This window comes from Ranitomeya imitator, chromosome 6 (assembly GCF_032444005.1).
Source record: "Ranitomeya imitator isolate aRanImi1 chromosome 6, aRanImi1.pri, whole genome shotgun sequence".
Lineage (NCBI taxonomy): Eukaryota > Metazoa > Chordata > Amphibia > Anura > Dendrobatidae > Ranitomeya > Ranitomeya imitator.
In genome coordinates, this window is record NC_091287.1 from 78536828 (window position 1) to 78555006 (window position 18179).

General features: G+C 39.9%; 1 protein-coding gene across 1 annotated transcript in view; it reads right to left on the reverse strand.

The window, feature by feature from the left end:
* Nucleotides 1–18179, reverse strand: part of DNAH11 (dynein axonemal heavy chain 11) — a 380134-nt gene that overhangs the window by 16643 nt on the left and 345312 nt on the right. The window contains exons 68-76 of the mRNA XM_069729806.1: nucleotides 17321–17485; nucleotides 15071–15211; nucleotides 12706–12876; nucleotides 10701–10823; nucleotides 8067–8260; nucleotides 6144–6292; nucleotides 4971–5098; nucleotides 4603–4830; nucleotides 3671–3862 (exon numbers count right to left, since the gene is read on the reverse strand). Coding sequence (XP_069585907.1) covers nucleotides 3671–3862; nucleotides 4603–4830; nucleotides 4971–5098; nucleotides 6144–6292; nucleotides 8067–8260; nucleotides 10701–10823; nucleotides 12706–12876; nucleotides 15071–15211; nucleotides 17321–17485 — 1491 coding nt within the window. The remainder of the gene's footprint in view (nucleotides 1–3670; nucleotides 3863–4602; nucleotides 4831–4970; nucleotides 5099–6143; nucleotides 6293–8066; nucleotides 8261–10700; nucleotides 10824–12705; nucleotides 12877–15070; nucleotides 15212–17320; nucleotides 17486–18179) is intronic.

Sequence of the window (18179 nt, forward strand, 5' to 3'; positions counted from 1 at the left end):
CATCCCTAATACATAAAAATGACACGAACAAAAAAAATTGCAGTGTTATTTATGTATGTGACGCGTTGCAAATTGCTTCCATCATCAAAACTAATTGTAGTGATTATTAATGCAACGTTAAGAACTGTCAGATTTGCTGTATGTAATTACATTTTTGCAAATGCTTCATTACCTGCCTAATGAATAAGGAACACACGTACATGTAAAGCACTGCTTTTGTTAACAGAATAAAGGGCATTTTCATTGACGATTTTGACTTTTTCTGATCGCACTTTATCATTGATAACATTTTTTCCAGTGGTGTATCAGTATACAGTGTGTTGCCTCATGTACCAACAGTCAAATATCTTTTTCGTTCCCCAATATCTTTTCAGCAAGACGACAAACAATGTAAGACAGAGATGTAGTAACCCATTAGGTATGTGGTGCTGTTTCTAGGAAAAAAATAAAACAGCTATTGTTTTGCGTTTGCTGTTCATCCATTTAAGGCTGTGTGCACACGTAGCAGATTTTTCGCGTTTTGTTTTCGCTATAAAACCGCGAAAATAACGCTTACATTAAGCATCCTATTTAATAGAATGCAATCCGCATTTTTTGTGCACATGCGTTGTTTTTCTGAGCGGAATCGCATCCAGAAAAAAACGCAGCATGTTCATTAAATTTGCGGAATCGCGGGGATTCCGCACAAATAGGAATGCATTGATCTGCTTACTTCCTGCATGGGGCTATGCCCACCATGCGGGAAGTAAGCAGATCAGGTGCGGTTGGTACCCAAGGTGGAGGAGAGGAGACTCTCCTCCACGGACTGGGCACCCTCGTAATTGTAAAAAAAAAAGAATTAAAATAAAAAATAGTGATATACTCACCTTATGATTTCCCCCGGAGTCTTCCCACCTCTCAGCGGTGCACGCGGCCGCTTCCGTTCTCATGGATGCTTTGTGTGAAGGACCTGCGATGACGTCGCGGTCATGTGACCGTGATGTCATCGCAGGTCCTGCACACAAAGCATCTATGCGAACGGAAGCCGCAGCGTGCATCGCTGAGGAGATCGGCTGCCTTCCGAACGTGAGAATAACCATTTTATTTTTTTAACATTATATCTTTTTACTATTGATGATGCATAGGCAGCATCAATAGTAAAAAGTTGGTCACACTTCTCAAACACTATGTTTGACAAGTGTGACCAACCTGTCAGTTTTCATTATGCTTGCAAAACGCTAGTTTTTTGCAGGAATATGCATGCCAATTCCGCATGCGATATACCCGCGGCAGGAGTTGCAGAATTGCCGCGGAAATTTCCGCGGCAATTCTGCGACGTGTGCACTTAGCCTTACCCCTAAGGTTGGTTTGCATGTTAATGAACAGGCCAATTTTTACAATTCTGACCACTGTCCTTTTATGAGGTTATAACGCTTCAACGGATCCCAGTGATTCTGACATTGATTTCCTGTGACATATTGTACTTCATGTTAGTAGTAAAATTTCTTTGATATGACTTGCGTTTATTTGTGGAAAAAAAACGGAAATTTGGCGAAAATTTAGCAATTTTCGAAATTTGAATTTTAATGCCCTTAAATCACAGAGCTATGTCACACAAAATACTTAAGTAACATTTCCCACATGTTTACTTTACATCAGCACAATTTTGGAACCAATTTTTTTCTTTTGTTAGGGAGTTATAAGGGTTAAAAGTTGACCAGCGATTTCTCATTTTTACAACACCATATTTTTTTTAGGGACCACATCACATTTGAAGTCACTTTGAGGGAAAATAACCAAGTGTGACACCATTCTAAAAACTACACTCAAGGTGCTCAAAACCAGATTGAAGAAGTTGATTAACCCTTCTGGTGCTTTACAGGAATTTTTGGAATGTTTAAAAAAAAAAAAGTTCCAAATGTTTTTATTTTCCCAAGTGTAACAGGAAAAATCGGACCCCCAAAGTTATTGTGCAATTTGTCCTAAGTACGCGGATACCCCATATGTGGGGGGGAACCACTGTTTGGACGCATGGCAGGGCTCAGAAGGGAAGGAGCACCGTTTGACTTTTTCAACGCAAAATTAGCTTGAATTGAAATAGGACGCCAAGTCGAGTTTGGAGAGCCCCTGATGTGCCTAAACAGTGGAAACCCCCCACAAGTGACACCATTTTGGAAACTAGAACCCCAAAGAACTTATCTAGATGTGTGGTGATAACTTTGAACCCCCCAGGTGTTTCACTAAAGATTATAGCGCCTGGGCGTGAAAATAAAAAAATCATATTTTTTCCACAAACATGATCTTTTAGTCCCAAATTTGTTTCACCAGGTGCCATGACCCACTGGGAGAGCCCATGAGGTGCCTAAACAGCAGAACCCCCCCCATAAGTGACCCCATTTAATGAATTACACCTCTCAATTAATTCATCTAGGGGTGCAGTGATCATATTGACACCATGGTTGTGTCACAGAATTTTATACCATGCATGATGTAAAATGCTTCATTCACATGAAGAATGGAAAGAGGATGGTGATTGCTAGGATAAAAGAGGTCGAAGAAAGACCAGCGAGAAGACCGCGCCGTATGGGGAAAGATTATAAAAGGTATTTTTTGGTATCTGCTGACTTATATACAGATTGCTAAAGTGCTGCGAACAAGGCATTCTTAGTTTATTTTTGGAAAACCTGATGACCGGTTCTCTATATTTGAGTATCTGTCCGTGAGCTGGTTCTGACAATCAGTTTATAACTGTTTTATAGGTCTTTTTTTGGAGCCCCACAGCTGATTTATGAACACTGACCACTTTAAAGTTGAATTGAACTTTGATGTGGTTCGACATCATCGAAGATGAACCCAGAAAATTTCACAAATAAAAGAGTTATAATGTAAATTCTTTCATTCATATCACTAAATCTCTTCAACACCTCTCCCCCTTTGGTGTTAGCAGAACACTGGTGATATCAATAAACATAGGGAAGGAGTTGGGGGGGGGGGGCTGGCGGTTCAGTGACAAGTCAGAGTCATTTCCTGAGCTGGAAACTTCAGCAAGCTAACTTGCCCATACAACTCTATCAATGGCCGCAAAAGGTATGTCTCCACATGTCTAAGGGTACCGTCACACTGAAACGACGCTGCAGCGATACGACAACGATGTCGATCGCTGCAGCGTCGCTGTTTGGTCGCTGGAGAGCCGTCACACAGACAGCTCTCCAGCGACCAACGATCCCGAAGTCCCCTGGTAACCAGGGTAAACATCCGGTTACTAAGCGCAGGGCCGCGCTTAGTAACCCGATGTTTACCCTGGTTACCAGCGTAAACGTAAAAAAAACAAACACTACATACTTACCTTCCGTGTCTGTCCTCCGGCGCTGTGCTTTCCTCTGCACTGTCAGCGCCGGTCAGCCGGAAAGCAGAGCGATGTCAGCGGGAGATCCAGCGACGAAATACAGTTTCAAACGATCTGCTACGACGTACGAATCTCAGCGGGGTCCCTGATCGCAGTAGCGTGTCAGACACAGCGATCTCGTAAGGATATCGCTGGAACGTCACGGATCGTGCCGTCCTAGCGATCAAAGTGCCACTGTGTGACGGTACCCTAAGTCTCTAGCCGATGATGTTATTTGTTTGTCAAACAGTTCAAAGATTGCTTGTTAGTGTAAGATTCACGTTAAATTAGTGGCACACCACTTACCTTTGTATTGGCTTCTAAATAGTTGTATAACACATTAACACATATAGTCAGGTCCCCAGCATTGAATGGATAGCTGCGATTCCAACCCTGGGGACCAAATTTAAGTCTCCCAGCAACAGAAGCATGAAAATAGCAAAGAGAGAAAAGGATGCTCTTAAATTCATGTTCTCTCGCACACATTTCCAGGGTGTCCTGGAAAATACAATAAGATAGCATAGAATGACCAAACACAGTACATTCAAAAATATGTTTACGATCTTATCTAACACTATAGACTATTAAAAATGTACAAAAAAAAATGATTTATGGTAAGGAGAAATAAAAAACAATCTTCCAGAAAGGCAGGCCACTTCAAATTTATGCACAATTCGATTTTGACAGAAGTCGAATTTTTGGGGATTGAATTTGCTTGAAGCCAGCAAAACAAAGTCAGCTGGCAGCCAATAACCTAGATTTTTTTGAGCGGTTAAAATATAAAAAAAAAACATTACAGTAACACCTGCTCACTTGCTTTCACGCCACCTCCGTCTCTCCCTGATCTACTGTTCTTCTATTACTGAGGCCCCATGTGGGGGGCTGCGTTATGCCAATCACAGGTCTCAGATTGACCTCAGTGCAGGAATGGAGCCACAAAAGCTGCGTAGTATGTGAGTGTAATGTTTTTGCTTTGTCTTTATTTTTTAACCCAATTCCCTTTCCTCATGCAATCCAGCAATTTGGAATCAGACCGCAATTATTCGGACTGATTTGAATCAGCCTACTGAATTTGAGCTTTGCCTTTATTTTTGGAGTGCAGTTACACAGTAACTTCTGGTGAACTGATTCAATACACTGATGGTAATATGGCTTCTTCCGGCCTCAGAGATGAATTTATGAACATTTTTTAAACTGAAGATTCATAATTATAGAGTAACATTTCCTCTACAGTTTACCTGATCAAAATTGTAAAGTGCTGCATGTAAGTTCGCCAGCATTCCCATGGGTGGCTCATTAGTGATTTTGATGGAATTTTCCAGTATTCCCTGAGGTATGATATGTTCTTCTGGAGATGCTGCCGGCTCAGCACTTATGAAAATTCGGTAATCCTCGTGGCTCCCAGTGCTGTACTTCTCAAGAAGTTTTTCCAAAGTCACCAACCATTTGGCCACTAAATGAACATTCTATGGAAAGAAACTTACAGTTGTCAAATTTTTTTTAAAGTAAAGATAAATAATAACAATATTTACAAACATTATAATTACAGATTTTTTTTTTAATAAAAGTTATTAGAAGTATAATAAGACGTAGACTCTTGACATACCTGCAGGATCACCCAGTGTCCTTGCTCAGAGGCCTTCTCCATAGTGTCCTCTGCTACCGTTTCTTGCCCCTGTCCTAGAGAAATGTTATGGAACTTTCCAGAATCGATAGTGAAGCCAAGTTTATTACCTAATATATTAGGAAGAAATGTTATTATAAGAGGAAACTACAGGGAACAAATCTGTTTCAAGAAAACAATAGTATATACAATCGTACATGTAAAAATGTATATCATATCTCCAAAAATAAATTCTACATTCACTTGAAAAAGTGACACATATAAGATAATTCAAGGTGGAAAAATTGGTGCTAAAAAATTAGCAAAGTGAAAAGAAACGAAAGTCGGGTGGCAGCGTACAGATTTATATTCTTATATAGGTGACATAATATTTCTTTACACTGCATGGAATTTACACATAGTGTGTGTAACAAACTGTTCCTTGGGTCACAAATATCCAAATTTGATCTAGAAGGTGCAAGAATAATTATATACAGAAAAAAAATTTTACTTTATGAAACATCTGGTTTATAATTATTTAACGGCCTTTGGTTAAATCTCTAGCCATGGCGACTTGATGGATGAACACTCTACAGGAAGATCGATCTTGTGCAAGCCTAGGTAGGTCCACCAGGGTCCTTTCCTCGGTTATCTTGATAGTATGAAGCCATCAGGTTGCTGGTCTTCCTCCTCACCTTGTTCCTGCTATTCTTCTGACCATGATGTTCTTCTCTAGTGATTTCTCTCTTCTTATGTGTCCAAAGTAGGCAAGAAACAACTTGTTAATCCTTGCTTGGAGTGACATGTCTGGCTTAATTTGACCACAATTGATTTGCTTGTTCTTCTTACCATTCATTGTATCTGTACTATATATACACACAACAGAAAAAAAGCTCCTAGACCTTCCTGAATATTTTCCACTGCTTGGATGTTAATGTAGGTCTATCTCAATGCACAAAATAAATTAAAAACAGATGACAATATCACACACCAGATTTATACCCAATACACAAAGTGATAGAATAATTTTAGGATATGTTTTACCATGTAATCAGTGCAGGTCTGATTTCTGGGACCCTCACCACTGTTACATGATCTGCATCCCAGTAACGTGATCCTAGCATAATTTTGATTGATAGGAATAATCGTTGAAGAGATGAAAATAATGGAACTTACCAAGAGACTCTACATCTTTGAGAGGGTTCACCCCAGGAGATAGAATAAAGAAAATGGGGGTTGCAGGGCTGGTTTCTTCATAGGATTTGGCTAAATCTGGGCGTGTTCCCTCCACATACTTTGACCCTAGTTTTTCTTCCACAAAATTTCTGTTAGGGGATACAGTAGAGCCAATAAATTCATAAATTATGGTAAATGAATACACAGAATGATAGATTATATATAATTAGAAATATGTACAGACTTATAGATTGCTTAAAGGGGCACAAAAACTGCTAAGGCCCAGGGATCGACTGCAGAAGTCAGATGTAAATGTGACGTGACAGCTGCAGCTATGTCAACACAGACCAGTGGGGATGACAGAGAGACACTGTTTTCAAACAGATCAAGCCTTTGGGTCATGTTTATTATTTTTTATGCATTAGTTTAGGAATAGCACAAAAATGGCACATACGAATTGGGTACATTTAACGAGGCTATCTCCCACAGGACATTCCTGGATTTTCAATTCAAGCAGTCAAAATGTTATCAAATTTATAAGGACATTTCCTCCATCTGCATTGGAATTTATGGAAGGTTATGTATGTATTTACTAGATTAAAGAGGAGCTGTCACTTTCTCAAAAAATGAAGTTAAATCACTTGTAAAAATTCCCTCTTTCCATTGATTCATTCTGCTTTTTCATTCTGGACTGTGTCACACCATTGCAGAGATATTCACATTTATTGCTTTTGAAGCGCAACGTGAACTTTTTGCTTGTAGTGCAACTGGTCATTCTTTCAGAATTGTCTTTCTTTTGAAGTGTACTCTGGAATGGAGTGCCACAAAGCAAAATCGAAAAAAAGCAATAAAAGTAGGAGAGCTTTCAGATTTTTACAACGTATTTAACTTAATTTATTGAAGGAAGTGACATGTCCTCTTTAACATAATACCACATTTTGAGCCTTGAGTCATTTTTCTCTGGACCAGACAACCCCTTTTACTGTAGCTAATGAACTCTTAATGCATTGTTTTCCCACTATATAATGAGACCCAATATAAGATACTACAATTGATGTGTGTAAATGGCTCTGATTGAAATCTTTCTCCTTTCCCAGACAACTGATAAGATGTGCTTAGGCTACTTTCCCACCATGAGCTTGTTGGGGAATTTTTGATGTTGCAGATTTTTTGCAGCATTTCTGCACTCATCACTTGCATTTTTTCAAAACTATGCAGTGTCCAAAACTCATTAAAAACACATTGTGGGAACTTACTCTTAAGGCCCCGTCACACATAGCGACGCTTGAGCGATTTCGACAACGATACGACCTGTCAGGGATCGCTCAAGCGTCGCTATGTGGTCGCTGGTGAGATGTCACACAGTGCGATCTCCCCAACGACGCAGCAGCGATGCGGCGAACTGTAGCGACCTGTAGAACGATGCTATTTCATGATGATTCAATGGGACGTCCTGTCAGCGAGGTCGTTGGTAAGGTGTCAAACACAGAGATGTGTGCTACCCAGCGGGACCTCAACAATCAAAAAATGGCCCAGGCCATTCCAACACGACCAACGATCTCACAGCAGGGGCCTGATCGCTGGTACGTGTCACACATAGCGAGATCGCTACTGAGATCGCTATTGCGTCACAAAACTTGTGACTCAGCAGCGATCTCGCTAGCGATCTCGCTATGTGTGACGGGGGCTTTAGAGATTTGTATGTCAATCACCGTGAGATAACTCCACAGAGAATAGAAACAACTCAGGGGCAATTTTTCTTAGAAAATTTGCATACTGTCCACACAAAGATGATGGGGTTGACAACAGACAAAAGAAAAAAGGTGCCACCAAATTGTCAATTCATTCATACATTTCCAAGAGGAAAGGCTCTATGCAAAGCACCTGTAAAGGAAAACTAATTACAGTATGTAAATAACAAACCTAATCGCGTAAGTCATTCTGTCTGGACGCAGGGCTCTTAATATCACCATTCTTTGCAGAGAGGTCTTGTTTTTCCACTCCTGTGGGAATCTCTCCTTCTCTGGGCATTCAGATTCCACCAACTTCTTCCACCGTTTTGCTGATCCCTCTATATCTCTGTCCAATCCCCTGAATTCATCCAGTGAAGAAATCATCTAAACAAAACCACATTTTTTTCAGTCCACATACCACATTTTCTTAGTAGACAAGTCAATAGTCTATGGCAGGGGTCACCATTGTGGCTCGGGATGGGTGGCTCATGGCAGTTTGCCAGCTGTCCTATGGTATGATTCTGTATAATTTTCATGCATCTCTTTATTTCTTCATTCATATCACAGAATGATATAGTTTACAATAATCCCTAGTTTCATTATAAAGTGCAACCGTCTGCTTAAGAAGCTCGTATTGAAGGCAGCGCATTACATCATTATGGTTGCAGATTCATACTCATAGTAGCCAAAAAGGGGCCAAAAAACATTGTGCGATTTGTAGCACTGTACACCAAAGGAGGACACATTGAGCCCAATTCATCATGCAGTTTTCTAGCACAAATCTGCTTGAAACATCGCAAACTTTGGCATAACTCACAGTTATGCAAAAATTTGGTGATTTTTTGTTTCTTTACGACAGTTCTACCAACTTATTAAAGAAAAGGCGTTTTAATAAAAAAGAAGTGTGGTTACATGTGGCCCATCTAATTTAAACGTGGCATACTTTTTGACAGAAATATAATCCAGTCCCTTGCTGGAGAACATTTCTTACTCCAGTGAGAGGCAGATGAAACATGTGCCAAATTCATACCTCTTAGGCTACATGCTCACGATCAGGAATAGCAGCGTTTTGGACGCATCAAATTTGCGCTAAGTCCAAAATGCTGCGTTCTACATTACAAGCACAGTGGATGGGATTTGTAGAAATTTCTGTAGCGGAGACACTAGTCTCCATTGCGGATTTTGACCAATTGAATGGAGTGAATCCGCATATACTGACAAATAAGTGCGATAATTAGAATGAAGAATTTTGGAAGTAGCGATAGATACGCTGCAATCAAAACTTTGCTATTCCTGATCGTGGGGACGTAGCCTTAATTAATTTGGTGCCTCTTACTTTCAGTGCTGCCTTCATCAAGACAGCAAAACACCTGATTTCATGAATTGGGACAAGAGTTTATCAGTCCGGTATATTCACAAGAGCACTGCCCTGCCCATCTCTACAGTGACTGAAATGTGCCATAGCCATGAGTGGCGAGGAAAAGGGCTGCTCTCATTATACAGTGGCATGCAAAAGTTTGGGAACCCCTGTTCAAATTTACTGTTATTGTTAAAAAGAACCTGTCAGCAGGATTGTGCACAATAACCTACTGACAGTGTTGGTGACGTTATACTGATTACAATGTTACCTTGGTTGATGAAATCTATCTTGTGGTTTTTGTTTAATCTTTATTTGCAGTTTTGAGTTAATGATATGCTCATGCTTCTGGGTGGGCCTGTGGAAAGGGGAGGTCTTCATGTGGCGCTTTGATTAAGTATTCACCATCCTCTTTTCAGCATCAGCTTTTTTACAGATGGTGTTATGTTTGCATCAAAAATTTGTTGAAATGTCATTGAATCCATTCTTCACTCCACCCGTGAAATGTTCTCCATGTCATTAGCTACAACACAATCCCAAATAATGAGTGATCCACCCTCTATGCTTAATGGTTGGCGATATGTTCTTTTCCTGAAATTCTGTGCCCTTTTTTCTCCACATATACCTTTGATCATTGGTTCCACAGAATGCAATTTTACCCTCATTGGTCCACAGCACTTTTATGGTGAAGACGCAGGACAGTTTTTCTGATGACTCTTCCATGAAGGCCATATTTGTGCAGGTGTCTCTGACCGGTAGAAAAATGTACCATAACTCCAGAGTCTGCTAAATCTTTTGTGAAGGTCTTTTGAAGTCCAGCTGGAGGTTCTGATTGGTCTTTCTAGCAATCCTACTAGCAGCTCTCACTGAAATTTTGCTGGTTTTTCAGGCCTTATCTTGACCTCCACTGTTCCTGTTAACTGACATTTCTTAATTGAATTTCGAACTAACAAAAGGGCAACTTGAAAACACTTTGCTATCTTCTTATAGCCTTCTCCTTCTTTGTGAGCCTCCACCATTTTCATTTTTGGCACGAGATTAGAGGAGGCTGGGTTTTTATTATGCTGGGAAATTTGCATCACATGGCCTCTTTTACCGATGATAGTGAACAAGCCATAAACCTAACAGGCTAATTAAGGTCTGAAACCTTGGTCAAAGTTATCTGAGCATACAAGTCTCCAAAGGGTGTCCAAACTTTCGCTTTGGCCCATTTTGCTTTTTATAATTGTTAAAATGAAAAAATTACTATATTTTTTTTTGCCTAAAATACAAAGGAAATGTGTCATCTTTAACTTTGACCCTTTTAGAGGTCATTGCATCTTCAACTTGCTCAACTTAACTGTTAACAATAACAGTAATTTTGACCAGGGGTGCCCAAACTTTTATATGCCACTGTACATGGCAATCCTCATAGAAGTCAATCCTCATACATATTATTTTGACTAATGAATTGATTCCTAGAATTACCTTGATGGCACTCCATGATTGAACTGACAGAAAGTCGATTGGACTTTGGTATACTTGATCAACAGGAAATCGCAGCAAAAGGTCCAATTCCAAAGAATCGATTTCATTTGATTTTAAAAGTATCTTTTGTTGGAAAAAAAGAAAAAGTGATCTACGTTAAATGCACAAATTACAATAATTTTATACAGCGAAGTCTAAATATATATTATTTGGCTGGAATCGCAGGATTCACACCTGCGTTCAGAAATTCTGTTTGTCTGTTCAGTTTTTGCTATTTCCTAAAATAAGACAAATGGAATAATGAGTAAAATGGAAGTGGGAGAGTCTAATTATTATGTTGTATGCCTGAACTTGCATATAGGTCTCTTTTTAGACTGGAAAAATAAAACAGCATCCTGCAGAACTTTTTCTTTTGCTGTTCCAAAAAATGACACATAATGGAATCCATAATAGTTAACAGGGCCCTCCAACTTCTGTCTGCATTGTCCAACTGACCTGTTTTGAACATTAAGAAATTCAATCCCACACAACATACTCTTGCTCCACCAAGCAAAGGCACATTTACCTACCTGAGTTGTCTACAATGTTCAAACATTACCAAAGGAGATTCTTTCATTCATCCAACGGAACCCCAGTAGAGGTCACTATACTTGTGAATCCTCCTTTGTAGTCTATCTCATTAAGTGCCCAAGCAGTCTCAGATATGTTGGAGACGACCCAACATATCTGAGACCGCATTTCCCAACACAAATCCATCATTAGATGTGGACGGACCCTTTTACCCATCCCAACTTTATTTCCAGTGGCCATTCCATTGACCAGCTAAGCTATCAGGTGATTGATCGCATTCCTACTTCCAGCAGAGGTGGTGATAGAATCGAAGGACTCTAAGAACCTGAATCTTTTTGGATTCACACTCAACAAACTCTGACCCCTGAGGACCTCAATAGGGAACACTAGGTCCAATATTGATGCTTGACGGACTAACCTCTAAGGTACTGCCTAAATAACCTCTTATTGTTTCTGACATTTTTGTGTTCACCATTTTGGTTTTTCTTTCACGACTACTGTACATTATTTAATGGTACTCCATGTATGTATATTTAAATGGACTTCCACTACATGATTAATAGATTAGATCCTGCAGTAGACACAGACGGGTACACTTTTCCCCTTTATTTCCCTGTTACTCCCATCCTGCTCCTCTCCTTTCTCCTTTTCTTTGCTTTTTTTATTCTTCTCATTTTTTCTTTTCCTCCCTCTACTTTTTTTTCTCATTTTCTCCTTTTTACCTTCCTTTAAATATCCTTTCTTTTATTAATAAGGTTGCAAATGCATGACTATTGCACCGTGGATGCACTATCCCATTCACTGTCTATCACCGCTGCTGAGCCACACAGGCGCACTTCCATACTGTTAAGCTACGCCGGCTCACAGGCATTTCACATTTCTCCTTCGGCCTTTTTCATCTAACTCCGGCCTGCGTATGCGCATTTGACACCTTACCCTGCTATCCAAGGACACAGAAGCGCAGCTGACGTTCACTTCCACGTGTAGATATAAGGACACAAGCGACATAACGCATACCATGGTGACTTGAACGCTGCAGCACGGACTTCTACGATCTTACTGTACATCATACAGGTAAACTACCTTCCACAGCTTCATTTCATTCACTCCAATATAGTCTCTTTGCACCTTTTTTTGCAATTTCACAGCACTTAGAATTTTTTTCCCATTTTCCAGTACACATGTTAAAATGAATGTTGTCGTTCAAAAGTACAACTCATCCCGCAAAAAAGCCCTCGCATGGCCATTTTGACACAAAAAAAAAAGTTATGGATCTGGGAAGAAGGGGAGCAAAAAATGAAAATGCAGAATCAAAAATACCTCTGGTTGTTAAGGGGTTAATAAATGAAAAACGGAATACCTGGCATAATTTTTATTTTTGTATGCATGTTTTGTATTTAGAGTTTCTTTAATAAAACATATTAACTTAACTTACCTGAAATGCAATCTGGGACAGGAAGGTCAATTTATCCTTTTCAAAAAGTCCCTGGCTTGTGTAAAGAAATGCAGAGAAGGTAATGCATTCTGTAAGACTGCCTACCCTCTCCTTTACATCTTCTGATTTTTCTGCTCTTGCAATAGCTTTATGGAAAACAACATTAAATGCCTGTAAAATTAAATATAAGAGATCTTTTAGTTCCAGCAAAATAAAGAAATATACAGTATAACGAATACTAAAACTTTTGTACGTTGTAGCATCACTATCAACTAGCTCATAAGTGGAACATTAACCATATAAACAACACAGGCAAGCTTCCAGCATATACAGTGGATATAAAAGGTCTACACACACCTGTTAAAATGCCAGGTTTTTGTCATACCATTTCAGAACGTTTTCCACCTTTTAATGTCACCCATAATCTGCACAAATCCATTGAGAAATAAACAAATAATTTTGAGTGGGAAAATATAAATAAAATAATGTGTTTGTCTAAAGGTACCGTCACACTGGACGATATCGCTAGCGATCCGTGACGTTGCAGCGTCCTGGCTAGCGATATCGTCCAGTGTGACAGGCAGCAACGATCAGGCCCCTGCTGTGACATCGCTGGTCGGGGAAGAAAGTCCAGAAGTTTATTTTGTCGCTGGCTCTCCCGCTGACATCGCTGAATCGGCGTGTGTGATGCCGATTCAGCGATATCTTCGCTGGTAACCAGGGTAAACATCGGGTTACTAAGCGCAGGGCCGCGCTTAGTAACCCGATGTTTACCCTGGTTACCATCGTTAAAGAAAAAAAACAACCAGTACATACTTGCCTACCGCTGTCTGTCCTCGGCGCTGTGCTTCTCTGCTCTGGCTGTGAGCGCCGGCCAGCCGTAAAGCAGAGCGGTGACGTCACCGCTCTGCTTTCCGGCCGCTGTGCTCACAGCCAGAGCAGAGAAGCAAAGCGCCGAGGACAGACAGCGGTAGGTAAGTATGTACTGGTTGTTTTTTTTACTTTAACGATGGTAACCAGGGTAAACATCGGGTTACTAAGCGCGGCCCTGTGCTTAGTTACCCGATGTTTACCCTGGTTACCGGCATCGTTGGTCGCTGGAGAGCGGTCTGTGTGACAGCTCTCCAGCGACCAAACAGTGACGCTGCAGCGATCCGAATCGTTGTCGGTATCGCTGCAGCGTCGCTTAGTGTGACAGTACCTTTAGTGTGATGTTAGGTGGTTAGTTCCGTTTTCACCGGTCTGGAGCAAAGTCGGCTCTACTGATAAGTTTTTGAAAAGAACTGCTTGCAGCAGTAATTTGTTCTCAATACAGATGCATATTTTGTACATCCCTCCTCAAAGTGGAAAATTCATCAATGCTCACATGATATAGGATACACTGAAACTGCTGCATGCCTCACATAGGAAACACTGCAACTGCTGCTTGAAAACCTGGAGTACCTTCACTTACAAAGAATGTGCTGATGAGGACACTTGCCAGTATCAGGACATAATCCTGCATTGCTTGTGCCACAGAAGTGCTCCACAGTGAATGTTACATGTGAGTACACAAGAGCAGAAAATTTAAAGGGCCAGCGACCCACTAGGGATCTGTCTGAGGGCTCGGCTAGATGACATCGCAGGTCATAAATACCCCAGAAACCGTGGTTCTCCGCCCCTTCTTTAAAATTATTCGGATTAACCCCATATAAAGGTTAGCTGTTCTAGTAGGATTTCAAAGTAACTAAATCCAATTTATTCCAATATAAATGAAAACTCCATCATTAAAACGAGTATACACACAGAACAAAAAATAACAACATGCATTCTTAGTTGTAGTATTCTAATGATGGAGTTTTAATTTAGCATTGAAATAACTTGGATGATTTCATTCTCAAGATCTGAAACATTTTAACTTTCCTTCTTCCCTTTATAGTGAACCTCCTTTTTCTATATCACCTTCATCAGCGATCCTGCCCTAATTAGCAGTATGGACCATCTATGCTGTCTCAGAGGTTTGAGTCTCTAGTGATGTACAATCACATTACAATATACTGCTTTGAAGGAAACCTAGAAGACAGCATAGTCCTCAGCTGGACTGCGCCATTTTTTGCACAAACCCAAATGCAAACAATTTTAAAAAATTATCATAGTGCAAGCGCCTGCACTAATTGTCCTCACATAAATGTAGATACACTTTAAGCACATAAAAGATCATCATGCTAATTATTCCAATGTGCCATTTTCAATTTAGGCCACTTATTGTAGGCCTACGATACAACCATGACGGCAAATGGAGGTCAGATGGTAAGAAAAATTTCATGACTGACAGTCAAAAATTGGGAAGCTACATAAAGACAGTGGGCTGCGATGACATACTTACTTTCAGTGAGAACTGGTAAATCGGATTTATTTTACTGAGATCATTCATAACAAAATAAAGCAGTGACGCCCTGGCGGCTGCGGGTCTGTAGTGTTCTCTGGCTTCATTAATTTTTATCTCATTCTCTTTGGCTTCAACCACCTGTCAAATAATAAAGACCCTCGTGAAACCAGAGAGACATGACATTGGTATTTCTGCAAAATGCCTATAAAGAGACCTGGACATCTTGCAAATAAATGTTTCAACTTCTGCAAATTTCAATTCAGGTTACCCAAAGAGTGATGCCGGAATTAGGAAAATAATTATTTGATCAAGATAAAACTTTTTATTTTTAAATGTAGGGGCCAACTCTCTATACAATATGCATACGCTTCTTAATTAATTTTTCACGTTTTTCACTCTAGCGAACCTAGAACCTGAGATCTTAAAGGGATTAGCTGCTTCATGTTTATTATAACAAATATGCAGTTACCAGCAGTCTGCGGTGCAAATGTTATGAGAAGTGTGAGGACGTCAGGTATTGGATAAGGTCATTCAGCTCTCTATCTCCTTTACTTGTGAGCCACAAAGCAGTAGGACACTGAATTAATAGAAGATCAGCATCAATTTTTTTTCCTATGGGAATTACCTCCCCCTTGTTAGTACAACCTTGTCTATAGACAGCAGATGGAACATGGCCACTGATTGAGGGGCATAGTATCAGACACGTCCATCTGCAAGATTCAGTGAAAAACACTGCACTTTGGAAAACAGAGTATGTGCGGTGTTTCACAATGGAGGTTGCTGATGGATTTACCTGGTCACATGCTCCTCCATCAGTAGTAATAGTCAGGACAAAAGCTGATGGCGTCTATGGAGAAAGCTTCACTGAAAAGGAGGCAGCGGTGCTTCACAAAGGGAAGAAATGAATGCTGATCTTCTAAAGTCTATGAGGGTGATTCATTAAGATGATTACGCTAGTATCATTTCGGAAGTTGCACAAAATTGTGACTTTTGGTGTTTTCATGCCAGTACTGGTCAGATAACCCGACGTGGCTAGGTGTCTGCTCATCAAATTCCTGAAAAGTCACGCCACTTAAATGGCATAACTCACTCCAGAAATAAACTCCAGTTACTGACTCATTAAGTTCATCACGACCGAGCAATAGTGATGAGCGAACATGCTCAGATCAGGTGTTATTTGAGCTTGCTCGTGTGCTAACAGAGACTTCAGTGTGTTTTAATAAGATGTTCGGGTCCCTTGTTAGGCAATCCCTGCATGTGTTGCTGCTGTTGAACAGCCGCGAGACATGAAGCCACGAGGACTTGAACGTATTATTTGAGCACGCCAAAGTCATTCGGTTGGCACACAAGCATGATCAGATAACACCAGAGCACGTTCGCTCATCATCACTACTGGGCAACGCTAATCTTAATGAATCGTCCCCTGTATATTGGAAGGTTGCATATAATTATTCTTCCAACACATTTATTACAATAAACAAAGTAGCCAGATCAGTTAAAAGTTCATGCAAATCAGTACTAAGATTTACTGCTTTTCTGTTTACGGTCCTTGAATAGTAAAAGTAGTTGCACAGGATTAGTCTATGGCTAGTATTCCGTAAATGTGGAAAATCTGCACCACTAGATATATCTTAAAGACAAGACTGGTGCTGTTTCAGTGTTACCTCTTTAAATTACTTTTTTCTTTTCAATTACTTTTTTCTTTTCACTCGTCATAAAAAAATTCTACTGTGCACCTCCATGTCTTGCAAATACTCTCCGGAAAGTAACTCAATCCTCCTTGTTCTTCATGACAAGCATATAATACATCATACACTTCTTTTTAATGTTCTCAATTTACTCCTGGTATTCATATATACAACTCCTATCTCTGGCAACATGTACGTCTTCCCTGCCTCTTTACATTATAAGCTCAGGTCAGGGCTGGGGATAGGTCTGGTTACTGTTCTCAGTTTTCAATTTTGCTCTGTTTTGTGTTTTTCTTTGTATTGTGATATTATTTTCCTCTTGCTTTGTGCCACATTGTATCATATCAAAAAGTATAACGGTCCTATATAGATCTCAATCTGCTCTACAAAAATAAAGGCTCAAACCTCGCGCGTATGGGTAACACTGACATTTCCTTAGAACACTTTTTATGCACATGACCCCCCTTTTCATTTTTAGATTTCCGGAAACAAGATATGAATAAATTGTCATTTGTGCGGGAAATGAATAGTGAATAATTACGAGATGTAGACAATTTACCTTGAGTTGGATATCGGCAGCTGTGGTTTTAGTTGATTCCAGTTTCTCCACAAGCTCCATGTCACCCAAAAAGTTTCCTTCTGCGGCCGACAGGCGAATCAACAGCTCATCTTCCAGCCGCTTCAGTTCTATCTTGAATTCATTTTGCTGCTTTGTTAGCATGGACTGAGAGGACACGAAAAATGATGTTGAATAATAATTTAGACCCTACATATGTATGAAGAACAAGATCGCAAAACATGGCAATCTTAAAAATCTTTATCTTTCCAATAATGACAAACATCTCACATACAAAACAGGATAACGGCTAAGGCCTCATTCAGAAGTGCATGAATCACGTTCATGTCCTATCCATGTTTTCTCAGATAGAACACATTCATATTATAATTGATGGTGCTATTTGTCCATGTGTTTCTGGTGTCAGTGTTTTCTTGAAGAACGTGTGCCCACAAAAAAATCATGGAGGCATGTGCATTTTTGATCCAAGTCACAGATCAAAATTACCCATACAAGTTGATGGATTTGTGGAAAATCGACAGCACAAATTGTCATTTATCGTCGTGTGCTGTCTGTTTTAAGCATAAAAGAAAAGCTTTATTTATTGTCGTGTGCTGTCTGTTTTAAGCATAAAAGAAAAGCTTTGCAATTTATTTATTTTTTCATTCCAATCACTTATGAAACTCTGATCGTAAAAACTGACACTGGCCAAACGCTGATGAAAATCGGGTCCAAAACGGACACTGACCAATCATTGAGGAAAATTGGATCCAAAACTGACACTGGCCAATCATTGATGAAAATTGGATCCAAAACTGACACTGACCAATCACTGATGAAAATCGGATCCAAAACTGACACT